The sequence below is a fragment of the Lutjanus erythropterus genome, chromosome 10 (assembly GCF_056507025.1).
Source record: "Lutjanus erythropterus isolate fLutEry1 chromosome 10, fLutEry1.hap2, whole genome shotgun sequence".
Taxonomy (NCBI): Eukaryota; Metazoa; Chordata; class Actinopteri; order Lutjaniformes; family Lutjanidae; genus Lutjanus; species Lutjanus erythropterus.
Genome location: NC_139326.1, coordinates 41,300,930 through 41,326,316, shown reverse-complemented (window position 1 = coordinate 41,326,316; position 25,387 = coordinate 41,300,930). Strand labels below are relative to the sequence as shown.

At 38.0% G+C, this 25,387-nt stretch overlaps 1 protein-coding gene across 1 annotated transcript; it reads left to right on the top strand.

Annotated features, from left to right (window-relative positions):
• Nucleotides 1–1,367: 1,367 nt before the first annotated feature.
• Nucleotides 1,368–19,973, top strand: LOC146320908 (coiled-coil domain-containing protein 183-like). The gene is made up of 13 exons (XM_084729581.1): nucleotides 1,368–1,446; nucleotides 2,407–2,506; nucleotides 2,576–2,717; nucleotides 4,551–4,655; nucleotides 6,595–6,714; nucleotides 9,437–9,584; nucleotides 9,714–9,755; nucleotides 11,895–11,995; nucleotides 13,380–13,540; nucleotides 15,920–16,079; nucleotides 18,306–18,431; nucleotides 18,667–18,733; nucleotides 19,671–19,973. Exons 1-13 carry the CDS (start codon nucleotides 1,368–1,370, stop codon nucleotides 19,814–19,816), a joined length of 1,497 nt encoding a protein of 498 aa, XP_084585707.1. The 3' UTR covers nucleotides 19,817–19,973.
• The last annotated feature ends 5,414 nt before the right edge of the window (nucleotides 19,974–25,387 follow it).

The window sequence follows — 25,387 nt, the reverse complement described above, 5'->3', positions numbered from 1 at the left end:
CCTAAACCCCAAAACTACCCCAAGAAATCTGTCCCCCCAATGAATGCCTGACTAGATCAGTCATTCCCAAACACTGGCTCAGGACCCACAGGTGTGTCACAGGATTTTTTATTTGGCTCCCCAAATAAATTGAATGCATTTGAGGAAATTCTGCAAATTTAAGATTTACATCTGCAGTACACCTGTTTTTTTTAGGAAATTAAAACAATGAGATGGCTTGTTAACTCAGCCTAAATGAATTTATTTCTCATTTATAAAGTTTTAACATGTATATGTTATCAAAGCATCAAGTATCAAGATAAGAGGTTGATGTGAAAATGGCAGTAACAATTTGTCAGGAAGGTTCATTTATGCACGAATTACCTCTTCCCAGAATTTCTTCCTAAGGCTTATAGAGACTTGGTTCACAGTGGTTTGTCATGTCAAAAAGTTGGGTCCTCAGGAAAAATTCCCCAAAAAGTTTTCCCAAAAGTTTGGGAAACCTAGATGACTAGATGATATATGCCCTTGGGACACTTGTCCTCCCCATTCAACTTCAAGATGAGTCAGACTTAAACAAACTAGAATTAGACCAATCTAATGATTTGAATTCTTAATAAATTAATCCTATAGAATTTTTGCCCAATGAACTTTTCAAAACCCCTTATCCATTTTTGAGTGTTCAATCATTTTCTTCCTTTGTTATAATAGTTTGATTTTGTGATTTCACTTGTTTTGAACAACTGAGAAGGATGTCTGTCAAACTTCTTTGTACTATTTAACTCTACTTAATAAAGCAGAACACATGCTGATATAAAGCCGGCACATTTGAGTTGTTTCCATTTGAATGATTTTTTTTTTCTGAGTATTCAGCCTCTGGTCCAAGCTTGAACCACAGCTCACTGTGTACTGTTTAATATCTACTCAGTGTAAGTGTGACATGTAGAGAATTCTATTATTTGGCAGAGCTGAAAACATTTGTAGGAATCTGATTGCTTCCAATATTTGAAAAAATTGCATTTATTTAATCCATTTATTTATTTTTCTCTTATTTTTCTCTGTCTGGATAAAATCTGAGTGTGCCAAAAAATTGATTTAAGGTGGCAGTCTGAATAAGACCTAAATGTATAATGTTATCAAAATACTCAACCTAAAGCCAAATGTTAAATGTCTAATCCAAGCTAACACATAACATTTCCACAACATTCCCAGAATGTTACTTTCATAGAATGGAACACTTGAACCATGTAGAAACAGTAACCAAGGTAAGTATCATCAACAGTAATCATCTGAAAACAGAAAGTGCTGGACACACGTGAATAAAATTATTTTTGCTCCATTAACTTTAGTAAACATACAAGTAATAGTTTGTTAGCTTACAAACAAAGATGGATTTTAATTCTTTAACAAAGAAGAAGAAGGAGGAGGAAGCAAGGACTCCAACTCTGCATCAAATCAAAACCTCAGGTCAGGACAAAAAGTTAGTGCTAGCTATGTTAAGCTAGTTAGCACAGATAACCAGCAGCCTGTTTTAAATCTTTGTTTCAAATAAGAGGAACACTCCACTGTCCAATATTTGAACTAACTTAGCCTGCTAGTTAACCTGTTTATCACACAACACATCAAAACAAAAGTCTCTGTAGAAACATTGTACTGTACCTTTATAAGATATTCTGTAACTTAATGGATCACATTTTCAGATAGATGCTTGCACAATGTAAGATGAGAATACCGGCATGTTAATGTTGGCTAATCTTCCTTAAGGTCAGTCAGTGCAGAAAATGCTGTGTATTAGAGCTTGACATCTGTGACTGAACCTGACAGGACGGTGGGTTTGGTGGGGTTGGGCCATATTTCTTATATATTTCATGAGCTTACATCGGCTTTAGGCTGTATTTTTATTATTATTATATATATATAATATATATATACATATATATATATATATATATATATATATATATATATATATATATATATATATATATATATATATATATATATTCATTTTTCTCCCCAGTTTTGTCGTTGCCAATTAAAATTCCCCCCAAGTATTGTCCCTGTCACTGAAAACTCCTACTGTTTGGTACGTTGAGAGAAACTTGTTAAAAACATACAATATAACATATAATCTGGTTCGGGCTGAAATATACTTATGAGGAACGGGTTTGGGTCGAACAGAATTTTATTGGGTTTGGGCCTTTTGGGCTCAACGTTTCAGGCCCAATTAAAGTTCTACTGTGTATTCCTGTGGTCATAGAATATAAAACTACCATCCAATAATGTCAACCATAAAGTGACTTTCAAGGTGACACAGTAACTGGAGCTGGTTGAAAAGTGTTAGGGATACTGAAGGGCTGGCTTTTATAAATGCACTGCAAAAATAAATCTATGAAAAGGCTCAATTAGCTCTATTTGTATTTCCAGAGAAGACTGCGGCAGAGATCAGTGCAGGAAATCAGGTCTTGGACAGTTACGGCAGACAAAGGCCATTATCCAGGCTTGGGCCGTCTCTTGAGGTAAAGTTACTGTATTTTTCTTTTTTTTCTTCTTTTTTTGTTAAAGTGTTCTCTAAAGGTGTTTTATTCCATTTCACTGAACTTGAGAAGCATAGGAGGTATGTCCTGATCAACGAGCACAACAGACTGACGTTTGCTGTGAAGACAAAGGAAGCTAAGCTGAAGGAGTTACTGACAGCGAAGAGCCCCCAGCTGGACAATGAAGGCATGTTACAGCAGGTAAGTGTCCACCCAGGGACATTTAGGAGCCTTACAGATTCATCCACCTCCCAAAACAACAACACTGTAACTATACTGTATATGTTTTTTCCAAAGTCAAGAAGCACATATGTGGTTTTAGTTCATTCTCTGATAGTGATCATCACACCTCTGTACAGCACCAACCACAGGCTCACACAATGAACCAGTTAATGAATGTTGCTTGGTCTTATTCCCATACCGTCGCATACTGACATTTTGTCACACCCCCTCATATGAAGGACCAAACACAGGAGACCAAGGTTCATGTCCAATGTGAAACTAAAACTTTATTAACAGTTCCCCTCAGAATGCTATCGGCAGACTCCACTGCATAATTTAAAGAACCTCCTTAAAACTTAACTTTTACAAGATGATCCACTCCTACATAATGTTTTGATCTGTCAATTACTGTGTTACTTTGATATTTCCTCCATATATTACATATTTGACCCACTTATCTGAAGTCAGGTCCTGGAATCCCTGTTCCAGCAGGGGACCCCAGACCTCCCTTTCCCCAACCACATTAACAAGCTCTGTCTTGGGGGTTCCTGAGGTGTTCCCAAGCCAGGGTTGAGATATAAGCCCTCCACCTGGTCCTTGGCCTGCCCTAAAGACACCTAGGGAGGTGACCAGGAAGATGAATGGATGGATGGATTACATATTTTAATTGTGCCTGTCTTACTATCATCATTTTAATGTTTTTGGGATGCATTTACATACATTTGCCATTTTTTGAGATATCCACGTTTTATGTATGTATATATGAAATTATTTCTTTTATTCTGAACTTGCAGTTCTATTAATTTAAGTATGAGCTCTGTGCCACTTGCGTTCTCTAAAATGTTTTTGTATGCTGTCTGGGACGGGGCCTGGGGGTTGCTGGGAACTTTTATGGGTCCTTGATTTTAATTTTGTCCTTTAATTGAAAAGTGCTATATAAATAAAACTATTATTATAATATTATTATAGTTACGTTATGTTTCTCACATGACTTACATCATGTAACTTTGTCTTGTGAGTCGCTTCAGTGACATCGTGTGAGGTACATAACGAACATATTTTAAACCAAAACCATGACCTGATCCTAAACATATCCAAGTAGCTTTTGTGGCTAAACTCAACCAAACTGTCACTGTTCCACAAAGTTAACCACAGGTTAAAAAAGCTTTTTAGTAATGCCTCATACAGCAGCTAAAGGATACCTTGTGCATCAGTTTGAGACGCTGAGGGGCAGTGACAAATCAAAAGTCATCAAAGTATGGATGATAACACGTTGGTTCAGTGTATGACCAGTGTAGATGTAGTCTACTCATAAACAATACTGACACATTAGATGCCAGTGGAATGACAAACCAGTTACAGTAAATGGGGCTTCATAGACAGTAAATTAATTTCTCTCACTTTCTGAACCCCCTCAGATTCCCCACTGTAAACTTAACCGATTTAAAATTTCATTTGTTCCTACCTCCATTAAACTTTTAAATAGTGCTGCTGCCAAGGTTATGTGCAATATGTATTTGTGTGTGCAATATCTTGTAATGTGCAATGCGGATTATGTGCAATTTATTATGTTGTTTGTTTTATCACACTGTGGAGGCATGTTGTGTGCAGCATTTGAGTCCAAAACAAATTTCTCTATGGGGACAATAAAGTATATTGTATCGTATCAAACTGTGAACCACATAGTCTGTCTAAAAATGGGCGTGCATCTACTAAAACTGTTCAGAACAACTCAGCTTCTGTCATGCTGTTATCCTATGATCACAACACTGACCACAGACCACAACTTTCTGCTTTATTCTCTAATGTTAGCGTATACGACAGCTGGAGAACAACTTTGACAAGATGAAGATGAGGATCACAGCAGCTCAGAACATCCAGACCTCCTACACACATATTCATGAGCACCTGCAGCAGGTGAGCTGAAGTTTGACACACTGTCAGTCAGCAGCAGGAGGAGCAGTCAGTCAGGATGGATGGATGTCCCAAGGACTTAAAGGGACAGTTCACCCAAAAATGAAACTTCACTCAAGGTCACTGAAGGTCAGATTTAGTTTTTTTTAATCCACAAAACACTGCTGGAGTTTCACAGGAAAACAGTGTTGCAGAATATCCCAAACAATGGAAATGAATGGTGACCAGTTTTCAAATGGAAAAAAACAACTGGAAAAAAATAAAAAAATAATAAATAAAATACCTCCATACTGCTCGTCTGACATAATCCAAGTCTCCTAAAGGCCCAACATGGTGTTTGCACACCGTCACACAACACTCAAGTCAGACAGTGTCGCCAAGTTAAGGATCTACAGTGAATATTCTGTCTAAAAACGTGGTGTAAATAACATTTTTTTCATCACTGTCGCGTGTTGGGACTTTAGGAGACTTGAATTACACCAGACGAGTAGTATGGAGGCATTTTACGCTTTTATTCTGTTGGGGTTTTTTACATTGGAAATCTGGTCACACTCCTGCAGTGTTTTATGGACTTAAAAAAAATAAACCCAACCTGAAGTTGTGAAATCAATTACCATTATTTTTACTCTTTGCAGAAATAACAATAATTAATTTTCTTTAAGTTCTATTGCTGCTTCACAACAAGTGTACTACATATATTTCTTTTTTAGATTAGTTTATTAGAATGAATATGGGTGGTTCTTCAACTACAGGCATTTTTGTTCAAACTGTGCATCACTTAAATACTGAAATCATAAAGAATAGGGGATTTTATGATTTTCTCTACTCAAGAGAAAATTTAAAAAGTACCCTGAGATGTCATACACACAAAGGAAAATATGATGCTTTCTATGACAGATGTAAATAATCTCTGCTGACATGTTAAATTAATATTTGTAAATAAAAATCATATTAATAAAATTAAGCAGTAAGGACATCTTGTCTTGGGACACAATGTTAATCATAAATGGTAATAATGTAAGCTTTAGCAATAAACTAAAGTTTACGTTAGCTGGATTATAATAGTCTCTCTCAATACTGGACCAAATTTTTGAAATTACTAGGGGTGTGTATCTCATTGACTGAGACTGATTCAATTCGTATCTCGATACATGTTCAGTGATACGATATATAATAGAAATTTTTAAATGGCCAATGATTCGGTTTGATGTGATTCTGCCCTGTCACGATATGATGCAATACAAGACAATGCATTGTGTGAATCTTTACATTTTGATTCCATTAATGCTACATTTGTAGAGTGCTATTAGCTGCAAACAGAAATCCTTATAGTTTTATTAAATATAGTAACAGAAGATAAAGAGAGAAAGAGACATTACAGTGGTGTGAACATCTAATTATGAGTCTCATGTGTAAATGAGATACTGTAGCCTAAACGAGAATCTGTGAACAAACTTTAAAACTGTTTAAAATATTAGTATTTTTGCAGAAAGATGATGTGCTGCTCTGTTTCATATGAAGAGTGCTGTGGTTTTGATTAGTGTGGAGGAACAGTGATGCTCTGTGTTACCTGCTCTCACAGTGACATGACGTCTCTGTGGGTCAGACTCGTGGATCTGTTCTCTGCTGTCAGACACGTTTTGAATAAATGATTTGCAGCAGAGTTTCTCATCTTTCTTAAAAAACCCAAAACTTATTCTACACTTGCACGTTATGAAAGTTTGGTGGTGTGACGCGGTACAGTGTCACTTCTATCACTGTTTTAAGCGCTCTGTTTTGAGGAAATTAAAAGGAGGTACAGGAGAAGGAGGATTGAGTGCTTGAAAGTCTTTAACCCCCTGACATGGTGGCCCCTCTGACCACATGAAAAGCACATACATACAACACAACATACAGAATTTTTGTCTCATTCAATGATTGTTTGTGTTTGTGCTGCGGTAAGGAGGTCCGTGGTCTGTCCAAGGTCCTGAAGCAGAGAGAACTTGAAATTGCTGCTCGACAGGCGGAGGTGGACAAAGCATCCAAACAGCTCCGATCAGCAGCTGCTGCAGACAGCACTCAGGTACAACTCACCACAAACCTTCACCTGACTACACAAACCAACTCTGATGTGGGCTTACACTGGTGTGTGGAGGCTATCAGATGCTCCACTGACTCCTCACTTTCTCTTCATTTTATTTTGCTGTGAATTATCCTGAATGATCCTGACTGTATTATTAATAATCATAGTTTCCTTTTTTTTTTATCAACTATGTCTTCCTAGGGTTTGTGGCCCTAAGAAGTCTACTGGCGTGTGTGTTGCTCTATTACAATTGTTGGCCTTTTGCTGACACCTGTTGTCAAGAATATCACATTGCAGTGGAACACAAATATTCTACAGAATTTCAATCAGATTTTCACACCAGCATTTTTTACCTTTAAAGGAACAGTTCGTCCCAAAAACAAAAATACATATTTTTCCCCTGGCCTGTGGTGCTATTTATCCATCAAGGTGTTTTTGGTGTGAGTTTTGGAGATATCAGCTGTAGAGATGTCTGCCTTCTCTCCATTGTAATGGGAGTAGATGGCACTTGGCACCAAAAAAAAAAAAAAATACATTTGACACATTTCCAAAAGTCATGACCTGATTACTCAAGATAATCCACAGACCTTGTTGTGAGCAGTTTCATGTAGGAACTACTTTCTTTTTAGTTGAAAGAAAGTAGTTCTGGTAGATCTACTCCAGTCCCATTATTTCACATGTTTCTTAAAGTATGATTTGGTTTTTACTAAAAAGATTCATGATGGATATTTTCATTGTAGTATCACAGATCATTGTTTTGTTGTTTTGTTTGCTGTAGTCAGGGGTGTGGCACAAAATTCTGAACCCTGTCTGAAAATATTCTCTATGGGCCCCTCCCTAAATCCATGACTATTTATTCTAATATCTCCATGGGGCCCTCCTCACATCTCTTTCACTTCCAGTCCAACACCTATGAGATAAGATGTTGTATGTTAATACCTGTGTGCTTGTATTATCTGTATATAGCAGTGGTGAACTGTGACTATTAGAGCTGGGACTTTAGTTTGGGCAAAACTCAGTCAGAAACACCAAAATGCAGCAAAATGGAAAAAGCTTTTGCTGGAATAAGCATCAGGCAGCAGGTAGCTTGTGATATGTTTGTAGTGTGTAGTTGCCATATACAAAAACCCAGTAGAGGGCAGCAAAAACCACACAATGATAGCAGAAGAAGTGTTTTTTTTTTCTAGCGTTTTCTTCAGTTATACTTGTATTAAACAGTAGAAAATCTGCCATTTACTTTGTTGCTATTGTTTGGATAAGCTAAAATTAAGTTTGTGTTTGATATCTATTTGACTAATTCTGAGTTTCTTTTTAATCACTCCTATTCTGTTTCAGTGCCACACACAGTCACATGTAGCATAGATCTGCAGTTATATTCTTTCTGTCTACCAACACAGCTCTGTCTGATGTGCTGAACTGTAAGAAGAAGCTTTAAAAAAGAAGATTCAAGTGTTTGAAAATTGTTTTCTAACAGACTCAGGGACAAGGACAATTTCAGTCTCCTGAATAAGAGATCTTTGCAGATCTGCTATACTATGAAAGTCCACCTTGAAAAAGGCAGCGCTATCAAGTTAGCCACCTAGCAAAAATGTCAGTCTCATCTACTTCCTCTCCAGTGAGATATCTCTGTCCTTCAGGGAGGCTGGTGATGATTTTGAGTCCCACCCACTGTAAATCAAAATGTGATTGGTTAATTCACCTGTCACTTTCTGTCACAGTGATTAAGTCCTAACCAGTGAATGGCCAGATCAAACCTTTCTCTGCCTAGAGACAACAACAAAAAAATCTGATTGGATAACTCTATTTTGCTGTTTTCAGGACAGTAACACTTTCATCTCTGAATCAAAGTTGATGGAAAATGAGGTTTAATATATAATATCTTCGAATGTAACATTTGAAATACTGATTTGTTAGGTCTTCTCTGAAGGCCTAGAAGGCCCTCAGGGTTCCCCTCTGATTTACACTTGTGTGGAATTATGAACATTTTTGTTTTGAATGACAGATCCTGTGAAAATCCTGATACTCAAAACACAATCTGCAATTTTCAGATCTATTCTCAGATCTATACTTCATTTTCTTCAGCTTCTCTCACAGAATTTCTTGTTGCTTTCATCCGGGAGTCAAATGTGGTTTGCAGAGTGGATAAACTCAATTGTGATTTCTTACATTTCAAGTAGAATTTCATTTTGTAAAATTGTAACATGTTAAACCAGTGTGTTGTGTGGGTCACTGAAAAATGTTTGGTTTTCGGTTGAGTGTGATGTGTCTTCATTCAGAGGCCCTGAAACTACCCACTGCCTTTCACCTTTGAGTTTGTCATAGGAGCATTTCGCTATTGTTATATCAAATGTTTATGAGTGAACTTTCTGGCATGAGACAAGAGTCAGTGCAGTTCAGTACACAGAGCAGAGAATGAAATTGTAAGAAAAAGAATCAAAAGATGATACAAGGACAGACACCGCAATGCAATGCAAAGGGCAACTAGAGTCATAAAATTACAAAAATATAAATAGAAGTAGTATGTTCATGTATAAAGGTTGAAGTCATGTTTATTTAAGTGAATTTGAAGGATTTCAAGGTTCACCTATTTTTCTTCAAGATGTCAGGACAAGCAGTGATAGCATGTTGAAAAAAGTTATGAAGATTTTTGGTTCTTTAAGTTGGCTCGGGTGTTTTTAAGATTAGATTGTTTCAGTTATTTTCCTTCTTTCTGACTGATCAGGACAGGGTGGTTCAAGTGGAATATGAGACGATGCCAAGGAAAAGAGAAACATGTGAACCGAGTGCTGAAGAGAATGACCCGAGAAGGATGGAAACACTTTTGGCAACACTGCAGAGCAGGCTGAGAGAGCAGGCAAGACTGAAAAGAAACTATTCTGAGATTTAAATAAAAGTAATAACAAGAAGTGATTGTAAATAATTGATTTTAGTTCATTTGTTATTATATGTATTTTTTCTCTTGAAGGAAGAAGAAGAAGAAGAAGAAGAAGAAGGAGAAGGAGAAGCAGAAGAAGAAGAAACACATTCATCTTCTGTCAAAGGTACTGCAACAAAATTTGTTTTCAAGGAACTGGCTTATGTTGAGTAACTAAGTTATTCTTTTTGGAAAGAGACACTGAGTCTAAATTTTTCAAATGTATTATTTGGTGCTTTGAGCACCACAAGGCGAATGCCATTTAGTTCCATTATATTAGAAAGAAGGCAGACATCTCTACTGCTGATGTTCCTTAGTCTGTCACTGCAATCATGCTGCTGCTAGGTGCTGAACCCTGAACACCAGTTATCTTATTACTATCAACCCAATGTCTGCTGTAGTTGTGACATCAGAAAGTTTAAGGGTCCTTGAAATTAAAAATAGGATAAATCACTAGAATAAGTACCATGCGATTAGTCCTTTATCAGTATTCAGGTCATAAAACTGAACCAGAATTTCAACTAGATCCTAACAACACCCAAACCTAGATTAGATTTCAAAATAAAAGCTGCAGTTTTATAACTGCTGAGTGTCTTATTTAGTGGACTGAGAACATGTATTATTCTTTTTTCCTCTGTTAAATTTACATATTTTACCATTCCCACAGGTTTGTTTCATGGTACTGTAATTGATGTTTGCCTGTGAAGCACCTCATAGCTCAGGGCCCATATTTATCAAATTGCTATAAGTGAAGATTTAGACTTACGAGAAAGATAAGCCCTTACTCTTACAGCCAAATCTCTTACAACTTAAAAATGCTGTTAAATTTCAGAGAGTTCAGCAGAACAGAAACAGAGGCAGAGACTTATTTTTGCAACTGTACAAAATATGATTGGTCATGATAAATAATACGTTAGCTGAAGCCAAATTGCTATTGTATTATATATCCCTGTGTGTATCACATGGCAGAAAAACATATCACTGAGTAATACATGAGGATCTTTGAATGAACAATGTGACAGTTACCAGATAAATCCTTGTCTCTGACAGCCTATTCCTGCTCTGAGCATACGTCATTAATCAAGTGATCATTGAGCCCATACAGGTTGCTACTGAGTCCTAAGTTGTTTCTCTACAGCCTGTAAGGTGTAATTCTTAACATTTTGATGAATAAGAACGAGTTTGAAATGTGCAAAAGAAATTATTACTTACCGTCTTTCTTACTTCTTTTTTGCAGTAATTTTCCTGTTACCAATTTGTAACTGTTGCCACAATGTACTATAAAATACCTCAAAAAGGTTACCAAAAGAATCTTAATTTATGCCATTCATAGTCCTCTCAATTATCAGATCTGAATTGTTTGTGTGTATGTGTTTTGTTTTTTTTTAAACTATTATCCAGTTCAAAATTTATTTTCATGCTAACAAAGAGGTTATAGTTATTGAGCTTATAATTTATAGTAGCAACAATAATTTCATGTACAGTCTTAAGTAAAAAGCAATCCCTCCAGGATTTCGTGAGCCTGTTTTGGGATTGTTGCAGCTTAAACTGCCTGATTTTGCAATGCATGTTCCAATGTTTTTAGGCATTTTTTTGCAAAGTAATTATGGGACCAAGTGAAAATTGCAAAAAGAAGATTCTTTTTTTCAATAATTTCTTAAAATCAAAGGTAACTTGTGCCAGGGAGAATAAAAACACACTGTTTTGAGTGCTCTAAGTAAACTTGCTAAAAAGCCTCAGAATTACAAAAAAATCTCACTAAATCTGCTTTATTTGCAGATGTCCACCTTTGGGGGTTTTCCACAATGAAGCAAAATGTTCTTGGAGCTCGCACAAAATTACTAAAATAGAAAAGTACAGATGATTTATGAATGTCCGCAACCTTTTCAGTACCAGTGAGGAAATAAAAAAAAAAAAAAAACAGTAAATAATTAAACATTTAGTTGTTTCACTGAGACGTACATGTAAGATGTTTGCATGAAAGCAGAAATGGTCAAATTGCAAGGTCATGCAGGATTCACTGGAATAGGTTGAATTTATTGTTGAGATTGCAACATCACAACTTCCTGGAAGGACTAAAAAAGTAAAAATATCAGGGGATACTCCAATCACCTAAAATAACATGAAACTACATCATTAGTACAATACTAGTGCTCATCCATCACTCTCACAGCAGTATGATCTCTGTATAGTGTAAGTATAAGTATAAATCAGTGATGTGATCCAGTAGTTATCATGTTAATATGAGCTCTGTTTGCCTCTGCAGATCATCAGTGTTTTGATATCTATGATGCTTCCCAGTCAAATATGAAGCTGGAAGAAGATATGGAGGCTCTGAGAGAAGCTCTGGGCTGTGCTGATGTGCAGGTAGTCAGTTCAATTCAAGTCACAGGTACATGTATTATTAATGAAGCAGTTTCAGCAGACAGGGTCCCTTCAAAGTGCTGTGCAGAGTTCAATACACAAATAAAACAGCAAGGATGCAAAGAAAAAAATATTATAGGAGATCAAATGATGAACACATGCAATGTTGGTTTGGTGTTTAAATACTGGTCAGGGAAATCAATCCAGAGCCCTCTGTGACTTACAGCTGATGAATGTTGACATGTTTCATTGTGTTCACATTGTTGTTTTGATTAAATGCCCAGTGTGTTAGATTTCCAAAGGGCCTAATCAACACAGGCAGGCCAAAATGCCTCTGTACGCAATTGGATAGACCTCCGAACAATCAGAGCAAAGAAATTTGTGATGTAGCTGTGTTGGGTCTGTTTCAATGCAGGGCACAATATGGCATCATTGTGGTCATTATTTTTCTTGTATTACAGCTAAAATACACTAGGGGTGGAATAGGCAATGCAGTAACAGAATTTTGACAGTTTGCTGGACTTGCTGACTGGAAGCAATTAGATTGACCTACAACCAATCAGAGCAGCAAATGTGAAATCTGGCTTTTCAAATCTGGACTGGTAACACTCCTCTGTCAATCACGGTATAGAACTTGTCACATATTCAATAAGTAGTTGAGATTGGCTTGACCAGATCAAAGGCTGGTGGAATACTTTTGGAATTGAAGGGGGGCTGAATGTATCTGCCACAGCAAATCATGGATGGCAGAATATGTCAGAAATGAATGAGTCGTTTATATTTACAGAGAGAGCGGCTCATCTTCCTCAGTAGTTGCCATGTTGCACTGCCATGTTTCTAGATAGGGCCCAAAAACTTGTGCTTGTGCCCTTTAGCCTTGCTCGTGTTGGGAGTCTGTAAATCAGAAAATAAGGTCTTTGTTCTAAGCTAAACTAACTAGTTTCTGGCTATGGCTTGATAGTTACCATACAGACATGAAAGTGGTGATCTTTTTATCTAACGCTCATCAAGAAAGGGAATAAGCACGTTTCCCAAAAGGTTGAACTACTCTTTTAAGGAAATAAACAGGGAATACATCATATGATTTTAAGTGAGTGTTTGGACATTAAAGAAGTCCTTGTATGATTTTGTTTTATAACATTTATTAAGACACATGATGCATTATGATTATTATAATTGTGTTCATTTGTATTCATACTGCAAATAAATAAAGTATACACTGTAAATAAACCCTTGTTCATTCCACAATAGATGAGTGGTTAATGTCCCACAGCTTTACAACTCTTGATAGCAAGCCAAGCTCATTTTTAGTATTTTATGTGCCCAAAGAGCATATCTGACCCACTGTTTTCTGGATGGATGTTATGGTGCCTGACTGCCTCAATAGGATCTACTTAACAAGATGATGTCACAGCGAGCCACCAGGGAGCAGCTCCTCACAGAGTTAGCCAAGTCTGAGGAGCTACTCAGACAGGAGGCCAAAATCCTGGCTGATCTGGAGTCCAAGTACGCCGAACTCAAGTTTGGTGCGAAACCTGCAACCACAAGGTACTGTCACTGAAGTGCTGCGTTATCCACTGTTGAAATGTTAGTCATGTTTAAAAAAAATAATGTACAACAAGATTCAGTGTGCTGTAACAAAGCTACATAGAGGAATAAATAGAAGTATAAAATACAAATAAAAAATATAAGCATAATATGAATATAGGCATAAAAATATAAACTTGCCTGGTCTTAACTGCTAAGTCAGTCTTAGTTAAGACCAGTCTTTAGAATGGAGCGTCCATTGCTCCCAGCAGACTTAAGCCAAGTCTTAACTATGCCTGGTCTTAGAAATGCACATTCATGTGAATGCCCACAAGACCATGGCTGCTGCCTGGCAGTGTGCATTGCTAGGATACATTGTTGACAATATTCTGCTGTCTTGCTGATTTATAGCTAATCATTTATAATTTGTGACAACATCATGGAAGATCAAAGCTAAAGAAAAGGTTATTACATCACACTGAGGGAAGAAAATGACTAGAGCTTTTACAGCCAGCACAAGAAACTCCAACCTGTCCAACATAATGATAAATGAGAATCAGTCGACTTGGAGAAACATAACTAAAGACATAAATGGTTTTTCAGATAAATAGATGTTAGACAGCACACTGTTTCAACTGATTTCGCCACTGAACTAGTAACCACAATATCCCCAGACTCCCTTAAAAAATCATGCATATGTGAGAGTTGAGGACAAACTTATTAACTTTGTAAAACATGTACGACAAGTTCTTATTTATTTGCACCTTTCTGTAAATTCTGATATTTAATTCTTAGACTGATGTTATGTCTGACTAAATATCGTTGATTTCCCATCTGCACTGCTTTATTTTTCCTCACAGTTCTGTTGAATAATTCACGGCACAGAATAGAAGGCTTTGGTTTTAGCAAGAAGAGGGCTTAAGTCTAGATGGTGGATGGGCGAAACTATTAGGCGGGACTTAGAATGCCAATCTAAGACTGACTTATCTTAAGATCAGGCGTAAATTCTGTTAATGCAAGCGGCCCCTGTAATGCCATCCAGAGGGCAGGAGAGTGAAAAAGTGATGTCAGGGGTGTGTTGGGTCATTGCAGATGGTGGTGGCTCTACGGAGACAGCAGGAACTGTGGATAGCTTCAAAAGGTAGTGGCTGGGCTCCGATGATTCTCTGAGCACAGTTCATGACCTGCTGTAGAGATTGTCTCTCTGTGGTATTGACAGTAGAGCAGCAACGAATAATCAAATATTTATTCATTCATTCACTCACTCATTAATTATCTGTAACCCCTTATCCTTGAAGGGTCACAGGGGGGCTGGAGCCTATTCCAGCTGACATTGGGTGAGCAATTAATCAAATAAATTATTTGACAATTAATTAATTGGTTTGAGTATTTTTTTTAAGAAAAAAAGTCAAAAGTCTGATTCTAGCTTCTTAAATGTGAATATTGGAAGCTTAGGACATCATCTTGGAACACTGATCGACATTTTCTGACATTTTATGGACCCAATAACTAATTAGTCAGGAAAATGATCAACAGATTAATTGATAATGAAAATAATCATTACAGGAAAGACTATGTCAGGATTAGTTAATCTATTAATCAAGAAAATAGACTAGATTAAAATAAAATAAACTGTAGTTGCAGCTCTAATTGACAGTCCTTGTAACATCCTCTGACATCATCAGTGACATCTTCCAGCTACACTCTGGTGCTTTTTTTTTAAGTGGTTTTATGGCATTTTTTCTCATTTTCTCTGTGAAGTAATAGTGTGTTAGCTGTCATGATTAGTAAAGCATTTATCAGATTTGCACACTAGTGGAACATAGTAACCTATAAAGAAAACTACAGTGAGTGCAGGAGAGTTTCTGACAAATGACTTAAAACTCCACAGACAATAATTATGGCGGGGTAAGAAATGTATCATACCACCCAGTTTATTCTACAAGCTGGACCTGAACCATCAATCTGCATGTGTCACACATCAGGTAGTAGTTTAATACTCCTGGCTGTGTGAAGGGTTTGATAATGACAGTGATGAGGATTTGAAAGCAGCTCTGATAGGCTGTGCGTGGCTGAATTGCAGATTTATCGGTGTGTCACAGTGAGAGAATCTCTGCTAACATTTTGTGGGGTGATTGATGTCTGTGCTGATTTCTCCTGAGATGTTTTCACAGTCCCCTTTCCTGTTACATCGGACTATTCCTCAGTGTGTTGTTGCACAGTGACATATTCAATATCTGATCTGCTTGTTGCACGCATCACTCTGTCCTCTTAAACAGCTGGGACAGGGACAGTGTGTGCTGTGAGACTAATGGGTCCATTAAACATTTTACTGACACTTTTAGCTTTTATTATGTGTGGGGAGAGGCTGTCTCGAACACTCCATCTGTTTGTTTTCAGGTTTGACAGGATGAAGGAACAGATGCAGGCGAGGCTGAATCAGGAGGTGGAGTGTGTTCAGCACCTGAAGGCTGAGCTGGAGCAGTCTCAGGGTCTGTTAGACACTGTTGAGCAGGGGATCAACAACATCTACTTCAGGATGAGCTGTGTGCCTGTGGAGGTCTGGAACAAAAACATTTTCTACACGTTCTTACTCATTGTGCTATGTGATATTGTGGGATATTTTTTCTTTACTACTGTCAGTAACAGATGGGTCCAGATTCTCCCAAGTCTATCTTAATACCATGCTCACATGCCATATTTATGTTGAAATAGTTCTGGTTGCTGTAATCAGTCTTCTTACTGGCCATGAAGCAGTGCCTTCGTAGAACAAATATAGTATTACAAAGTCAAAGCTGTGTCCCAAATCCACATAATAAATCTATATCATACATGCTAATTGTCATAGTATACTGTTTCAGTGGTTACAAAAAAAAACTGCATGTATGATGAAATGATACAATGTGCAATGAAAAGTACAAATTTCAAATGTCACTTTAACATTTTCCTTAAGAATTAAAACTCAGGTTTTTGTTTTTTTTTGTTGGACCTGTAACACAAACATGAATTCACAATTGATTATTAGTCAGGAAGCTCTCAGTTCATTATAGATTTCTAAGGGCTGTTATCCATTGACATTTATATGGAGACACCCCAATTGTACGTCAATGTCGCTGCCATTTTCCTCAGGTCAAGACTGACCAGTTAACAAATGTCAACAGAGGAGCTGCATTTTTTCTCAGTAAAAAGCACAATAATGTTTACTTCTCACCCAGTCTCTAGGACTGCAGTCATATTCAAGGGTTTATTATCTACATTAAGTGAGAAAATAAGATTTAGATTTTATTTTTTAAGTTCAATCGAGAAATGAGCATTCCAGTACTTTTTTTTTTTTCCAGAAAAACGTGCATGTGTTTGGTCAGTCGTTTAATGAGAACGGTCGATGTCGATGTAACACAGCAACAAGCCAAAGTGGTCAATGCCGCTTCTACATATAAATGTCTATGGATATTTTCACCAATCAGAGCACTTTCACATATGGACCTGTGATCATGCTCTGTCATCATCGTATAGAACCCACCCCATATTAAATAAACTGTTGGGATTGGTCCAACCGGATCCAAGGCTGGTAGAATTCTGTCAGAATGGAAACATGAGTTTGCCTGTGGTTCCTGGGCTAACAACCATCCACAATTTATTTAAAAATTTCCTAGCTATGAATGGCCATTCCCCTTCCTTCATGCATTGCATTGTGGGATAACAGTGCTGAACAACTGCACACTCAAAAAAATTGACCATGTTTGGTGTTCCAGCGCAAATAAACTGCTTATTTGAAACCTTAGAGTAATGCTGCTTCCAGACAACTTTAAACCAGGATGTGGCGCAAAGTCCAGGTACTATTTGTGAACTAGCGGCAAATCCATCAACCCTGACTTCATGAAGGAGCAACTGTCTGACTTCAATGGCAGCACCCACAGAAACCTGAAACAATACATACTATTATAAAGTAAAACCTGTTCAACATGTAAATTGATGTCAAAATATGCTGGCAATGTTATTAAGTGCCATAAAATACAATGTACAGTGGCATCTGTTACTTCATGTCTTGTTTTTCTTTGTGTGAACACTTGCCAAAGTATTAATTTGTCATGGTTAGGATTTTCTTTGTTTTACTTTTGTCTTTGTGTACATGGAACTCTTTAAAGTCAAAAGTTGGAAATTCCAACTGGCAAATTCTGACCTCAAACACAGCATTAGTATGTAGCATTTGAGGTAAATGCCAACATGTTCAAAGTGATTATGCTAACATACTGATGTTTAGCATGCACCATCTTTCACTATCTTAGTTTAGCATGTTAGCATGCTAACATTAGCTAATTAGCATTAAACACAAATAACAGCTTGAGCAGAGGCTAATGGGTGGGCTACATCATTATTTCCACAGGTATTTAGTTAGACAGAAACATGTTGACCTGATGATGGTGCAAAATGAAGAGTCAGATAATCTAATTGTTTACACCAAATTTCATGCCAAACTATCCAATAGTTGTAGAAACATTTTACTCTAGATCATACAAGATACTACCATATCCTAATCACAGTGATTTCATCCAGATCCAGGAGTGGTTCACCTGTGAAATACAATTAAATATAATAAAAAGAGGGAGACATCTGACAGGCTAACAGATAATTTCCTTTTGAATAAAATGTACCTGTGAATCGAGCCATGGCAGGGAAGTCTCTAAAAATACACACAGACCTATTCACAGCAGACATTTTGACTTGTCATCTCAGCTGGAGCTACAAGGTAACTGACATATGCATCAATTATCTGACTCATCTTCAGGGGTTGCCCAGTGTATTCACTACTGACAGCATGGACAAGCTGAGGGACATCAGGGCCCGTCTACCAACATTACAACAACAAGCATCGGAGAAGGAACCTGAGATCAACAGCCTGGACCAAGAGAAGGTGATACATGTCTCTTATACTTTCTGTGGCCCTCAACAAACCCATTGTTAAGGATGGAACATGTAATAGAGCTACCAAAAAACAGATTTTGTGTATTCAATCCACAAAGATCAACAGTTTATGTAAATATAATATCTACTTCTATAAAGTTTCCAGTTGTTTAATAGAGTCATTTGTGTCTGGTTGATATGTTCACCCCCTACAACCTTCACCTCTACGGCTTTTTATTCCTTAGCTTTACAGTTTGCTGGAACAACTCAACACGATGGAACCAAGGAACAATAGATCAACCACTCCTATAGGTGAGGAGCACGTCAACACTGGTGCTGCCATTTCTGTTATTTTGAATTTAGGACAGCGTCTAGGCATCCTAACATAGGAAATTCTTACATTAGGATGCTTTTGTAATAGCTAAAATTCCTGATGAAACAGGATGTCTTTCTAAATGCAGTTAGGAAACAGGTGTCTGTAATACCAAAAATCATAAGTGTCATCCTAAACTGAGATAAGAGAGGGTTTCAGAGGCCTGTGGTTCCCAACTTGGCAGTCACATCACCCACTAGGAACTGCCTAAGCTTTATAAGAGGTTGCTAGGTCCACTTGATTTTGAGGTGTGCAAGAACACATTTTTAAATATACATATATAGGTATGTTTCACAGAGTCAGACGTTACTGCTGTAACTGTGTTGAAGGACTAGTGTGTAGGATTTAGTAGCATCTAGCGGGGAGCTTGCAGATTGTAAACACCTTGCATCAGAAACTGTGGTGGCAGTGAAACTAGCTGTATCTAGAGCCAGTACTTGGTTTGTCCCTTCTGGGCTGCTGTAGAAGCATGGCAGTGCAACATGGTGCCCTCTTTGGAAGAGGAGCCATTCCCACTATAGATATAAAAAGCTCATTCTGATCTAACAAAAACACAACAGTTCCTATTTTCAGGTGATTATACACTAATGAATATACATACTTATGATTTTTATATTCCATGTCTGTCATATGCAGACAATAAGTTCCCCTGAAATCTTACACACTGTACCTTTAATTAACAGATCACTGATTTTCAGTCTTGATTTATTAGATGAGACACAGGTGTAGAAACTAAAATTGTCTTTAAAAGTCATGTTCAGCAACAACAAAAAACAACAAAATAAGTTAATGTCAGGGATGCAGACAGGGCTTCAGTCTGAAGACTCCCTGTCCTTTTATGTCTTTCTGCCTTTCTTTCTTGCTCCCATCACACAGACACTCCCCAGCTCAGTGATGATGATGATGATGATGAAGAAGAGTGCTCTCCATCCCGCAAAGACATCAAACGCAGCAGCATGAAACTGATTGAATCCATCCAAAGCAGTAAGTCGTCAAGGAAATCAGCCAGGAAGAGGCGGTAGAGAGACAGAGACAGACAACACTGCTGCTATAATGAAATAAACCAGAAAACAGCAGCAGTTTCCTGCTTTTGTTTGATTGTGACTGAGCCATGGTGTAGCAAACCTGCAACCCACTTCAGCTGATGATGAAAATTCAAAACTCTCAAATTCCTTCTTTGATTTAGACTCAAGAACTATGACAGTAATCTGCTTGAGCAAGAGAGCTTGTTTTGTTTTATGCCAGGTGAATTTAATAATTTGATAATTTGGAATTTATTGAAATGATCTGGGACTCTACAGTTTCAACATGTCATCAGACAATGCCTCTCCATGTGGGCTACTACCAAAGCCCAAAGATAACACTGCGTATGAACTTAGAGCTTCAAACTGCAGAGCTGCTGTTGAACCACTAGACGGGAGCATTGTGCAACTAATTTAAAGAGAACAGATGCCCGGTGTTTTAGTTTATCTCACTGGAGGATGATTGCACTGACTCCCCACTGAAGTAAAAGAGAGTCTGGCATTTGATTACACAAAATACTGCATGTTAGTCTAAAATGCAAACAAAAGGCAAAGATCTGCACCAAATTACACCTGTAGAATGCTCCTCAAGATTACACTAATAGCACTAAGAAAAAAAGGAAAGTTTATGCAGAAATCACATAAATAATTACTTTTGTGCCGTCACAATAAATCCTGTATTCATACATACAAAGTTATTTTTATTCATCAAACCTTAAATCTTTACTACTTCAATTATTACTTGTAAATGTACAGTTCTTTAACAATTGGTAACACACATCTCAATACATAATTTCACCTTCACCCCCCGTGGGGTTCCTATGTGTGGATGCCCCTATGGTAGATAAAATGCGATACAGCGCCCTCCATGGTGCCTTTCCATTGGACAAAATGTGATAAAGTGACTGCTACAGTGCCCTTCCAGAAGAAAAAAAGCATGGTGTAGTGCCCTTTTAGGTCCCCTTTTCAGTGGATAAGACATTTTAAATTCTCTAGGGTACCCTTCCAGTGGTACCCTACATGATGCAGTGCCAAAGCTGCCCTACATACCAGAAAACTGGTTGACCTCTATGTGTCTTGAAATGGTTAAATAGTTCCTTGTGTGTTTTCATTACAGATGTGTAGTAGTAGTTGTACTTTGTATCACATAATAAAACAATATTAATCTAAACCAGGGAACAGTTTCACTACAAACATATCACTGTTTGCCCTGCCATGTACAGCTGGCGGCCTTTTTATTATCTTTACCGTAGCCCCTCTGACAGCCTGAGTCTGCCACTGTCCATTGTCTTGTTTAGAAATGACTTGATTTCTTCATACACCAACTGCCTGCTGACCTATGATGACAGACTGTAATAGAACTGGGTCAGGTTAACAATCTATAGCTAATAACTGTTACTACTGGGCTGCAGAAAAAAAAATGTACCACAAAAAATATACATTTTAAGGTAAGAAAGATAATGTATTCCATTACACCTGTTTTGAGTTTTCATTTGATTCATGAGTCTCTGTTATGGCAGTTGTGGCTCAGAGGTATCGGTCACCCATCAATCATAAGATCGGCAGTTCCCTTGAGTCCACATGCTGAAGTGTTGCTGGGCAAGATACTGAAACCCAAGCTGCATCCAGTAGCTGTACCATGTCTTAGATTCTGAGGAGCAGAGGTACGTTGCATGGCAGGTGTAAAAAAAGGTGAACGTGATGTAAAGTGCTTTGAGTGGTCAGAAGACTATAAAAGTGCTATATAAATGCGAGACATGATGAAAAATAGTGTATATATACGTACAAAGATCAAATTTAGTTGTGAAAAACAATGACTTAAGGCTGATAACAGATTGGGTAAGTCTTACTGCAGTGTGTACGTCAGTCTCCAGTGTGGATCTAGGGCATGATGTGACTCAGTGACACGACTTATTTTCTGTGGAGACTAGAGACCACCTGTTGTCAGACTGAGTCTGAAGTGGGGCATGTGGAAACAGACAAGTGGAAAAACACCTTCCCCCTCCCTGTGCCTCTTAGAAGACCTCACACCCATCAGTCACCTACACAATCACCAGAACGCCATACTCTTCACCTTGACCATTGCAAAAAAGACAATTCACGCATGAAAATCACTCACCTTTCAGCGAAATTCGCCGTTTTGAATCCAAAATAGGTGACCTACGTGAATCATGTAGCTGACCCGAGGGCAGACGACAGTTACAACTCATTCGCCGATTTGGACGCTTGGACAAAGAAGAAGAAATGACAGATTATTGAGTACTATCTTAATTGATTATCTTGTTTTGCCACTGAACCCTGTATTAAAGCTGTGCTGCTGCACATTTCATTGGAGAAGTTGCTAGTCTCATTTCTTATACAGCATAGTTGTCGGTCTTATTTCTTACAACCATAATGTGAATATGTATAGATACTTTATTATACATTTTATTTATTTATTATAATTTTATTTATTTATTTTTCTGAGTAGCAAAAAGGGATATCATTATAAAACTGTGTTTCATAATGATGAATAAATCTGGACATCCTTATTTTGAGAAATCTAATGAAAATAAGATATTTTACTGCACTGGTTTGTTTGTTTCAAGTAAAATCAAGCCCATATCTAAAATGTTTTCACTTAAATTTGATTGGCCATTTTTGCAGTATGTCCAGGGAAAGTCAAACACAGTTTCACACATTTACTGCAGACAGCTGCCCAGTACGCCCACAGTATTACATCCTTTTAACTACAAATGAAGAGAGATGAAAGCCAGATACTTAGCATTACAGCTATCCCCCCTACATACGCCACCTCCTCCTGGAGAAAAGATTGATTTAATCTGTGTTACTGGCCTTTCTCTGACTGATGAAAAAATGAATGTTTTTTTTTTTTTTTTTCATCTCCATCTTAACAGTCCTCGTCCTCCTCTCCTCGGGACTTCTGTGTCATCCATTTTTAACGTAAAACAAAGCGGGTCACACAGGTAAGTGGGTCATTGCACAGCTGAAGCTGCAGGTCCATCTGGCTTCAGCACATGCTCATGTACTTGTGTTTCCACTCTGCCAATTGCTCCCCTCAGACATCAGACATGTGCAGACACGGCACGTTTCCCCACAGGAAACTCGTTCAGTGTGCCAAGTTACCTGCTCATTTTCTGACATCTTCATGTCCTGCCTTTAATTGAACTGTCACTGGAAACAAAAAAAAGGATAATTTCTTTGCTGCTTATTTCTTTTTCCTTTATGTCATCCCTTACTTATTGGAGGACTATTTCACTACAAATTATTTTTGTTATTACATTACTTTTCTGACTGCATAGCACGGCTGTAGTACTCGAGTCCAGTCTCAAGACCATTTTCTGTCATCTTATCTTGGACTTGGCCAACAACACTTTTCTATTCCAGTCTTTTATTGCATTTCCTGACCATCTTTGCTGACTGCTCTAATAGCAGACTGAAGATACTCATCTGCATGGCCTAAACTGTCTCATTTACAAGTGTATGTCGAGCTTATTTCATAGAGAAACAACTACTAAATTGCTCTGTTAATTCTGAATAAAACCAGATATATTCACAGTTGTTGATGGCAAAACTATTGTGAAAGATAAACTTTTAAATTTCCTTATCCTCTAAATGGAAAGTGTGAGCCAGGACAACATTATTTTATTGGCTGTGAATGACTTTGGGTCATTCGTTTTGAACTGCCCAAGCTCTACTCATTGCTTTGTAGCACATAAAGGGCAACAAAAATAACATTAAGAGTTATTTAACATGATTTCACAAAGCTGGTGAAAGCATCTGTCACTACTTCTACTACTAAATCTGAAACTTTGAACAGCATTGATGTTTCTTGCCTGCTCTGAAAAATCTAAAGTCTAAGCATGGACATCTGTGCCATGAGACAGGCTGTCTGTGCAGACAAATGTCTGCAAGGATCTCTGTCCAGATGCAAGAAGACATAGAAAAGACACTTCATTGGTGTATCCATCAGAGTATATCATGCATGACAGAAATAACAAGACAAAAATGATGTAAAAAATGTCATCATCCCTGCCATCATTAGAAAGAAAAAATAAATACAACATTAAAGATGTAACAAGATCAAAGCAATGTTTTTGGGGTCAGGGCGCATGCTCGTGCAGCGACCGGCAGCAAGTCACATCTCGTCCAGCTTTGTGTGTGTTTGCTTGTTTCTTCTTTTCTTTACTTTTACGCACTGTATGGATCGGCTCCAGAGTTCAATGTGAAGAAGGTGGTGATATCCCCCTGCACTGTGGACATTTAAAAAAAAAAAAAAAAAGTTTTATTGGAATATAGACGGCATGGAGTTCGCTGTGTTGTTTTTACTGTGGTCGGTGTTCCACTTTGCTGAAACTCTGAATGAGTTACCAAACCCGACACTCATCCAATACAGTAGAGATTTTCTCCTGGAGTGGAGTAATCCTCAGGACAGCAACCATCCCTTGGATCTAATCTTTCTGGACCTTAACTGGTATTCCACTACATCATTTAGAAGAGGGGAATGTATCGGCGAGAAGCCCCGCAAGACCAGGAAGCGAGGTAAGCGAGGCGGCGTGCGCCAGGGGCTGAGAAAACAATCTCTCTCCCGTATTCCTCTACCTTCCATCATTTTACTAAATGCACAGTCTCTCTGGAATAAAACTGATGAATTGCAAGCACATGTTCGATTCCACCATGAATTCAGAGATGCATGTTTATTGGCGATTACCGAAACATGGCTTGCCAATAGAGACTTGGACTCTGAAGTGGCTATTGACGGGTTTGGTGCGCCCTTGCGCCTCGACCGAGATGCCGGTGTGACCAGCTTGTCTCGAGGTGGCGGGGTGTGCCTGTATGTGAATCGAAGATACTGTAAAAATGTTCTTGTCAGGGAAAAACTGTGCACTAAGGATGTTGAACTGTTGGCCGTGTCTCTGCGCCCACCTTATTTGCCCCGCGAGTTTTCGCAAATATTTGTCACAGTTGTTTATATCCATCCGAGGGCCAACGTGGATAAAGCCTCCGAGTCCATCCTGCAAGTAACTCAGAAGCTGCAATCTATATCTCCAGACGCTCCCGTTTTTATTCTTGGTGATTTTAACCACTGTTGTCTGAAAAAGACTCTGAGAAACTTTTATCAGTACGTTACATGCCCGACCAGACTCAACAAGATGCTGGACTTGTGCTACGGCTCCGTTAAGGGAGCATACAAATTGATTCCACTACCCCCTCTGGGAGGGGCTGACCACAACTGCGTCCATCTCATCCCATCGTACCGCACGGCTTTGAGGAGGGAAAAAACCCTCATCAAACGGTTTAAAAACTGGACTGATGATTCCATCCTGAGCCTTCAAGGCTGTTTTGACTGTACAGACTGGGATGTGTTTAAGGAGTCTTGTTATGACATTGATAATCTTACTGATGTTGTCAGCTGTTATGTTTCCTACTGCGTGGACAGGGTAATTCCGGATAAGGTTGTGAAAGTGTACCCAAATTCTAAACCTTGGGTGTCTAAATCACTTAAGGTACTGCTAAATAGAAAAAGGCGAGCTTTTAGAGAGGGCAACCTCCCACAACTACAAAGACTGA

What these genes read in the sequence shown, in the direction of transcription:
- LOC146320908 (XM_084729581.1), top strand. Translation starts at nt 1,368, where the DNA reads ATGGATTTTAATTCTTTAACAAAGAAGAAGAAGGAGGAGGAAGCAAGG. An exon ending in TTCATGAGCACCTGCAGCAG is followed by an intron (nt 4,656 to 6,594) that starts GTGAGCTGAAGT and finishes TGCTGCGGTAAG; the next exon opens with GAGGTCCGTGGTCTGTCCAA. An exon ending in ACATTCATCTTCTGTCAAAG is followed by an intron (nt 9,756 to 11,894) that starts GTACTGCAACAA and finishes TTGCCTCTGCAG; the next exon opens with ATCATCAGTGTTTTGATATC.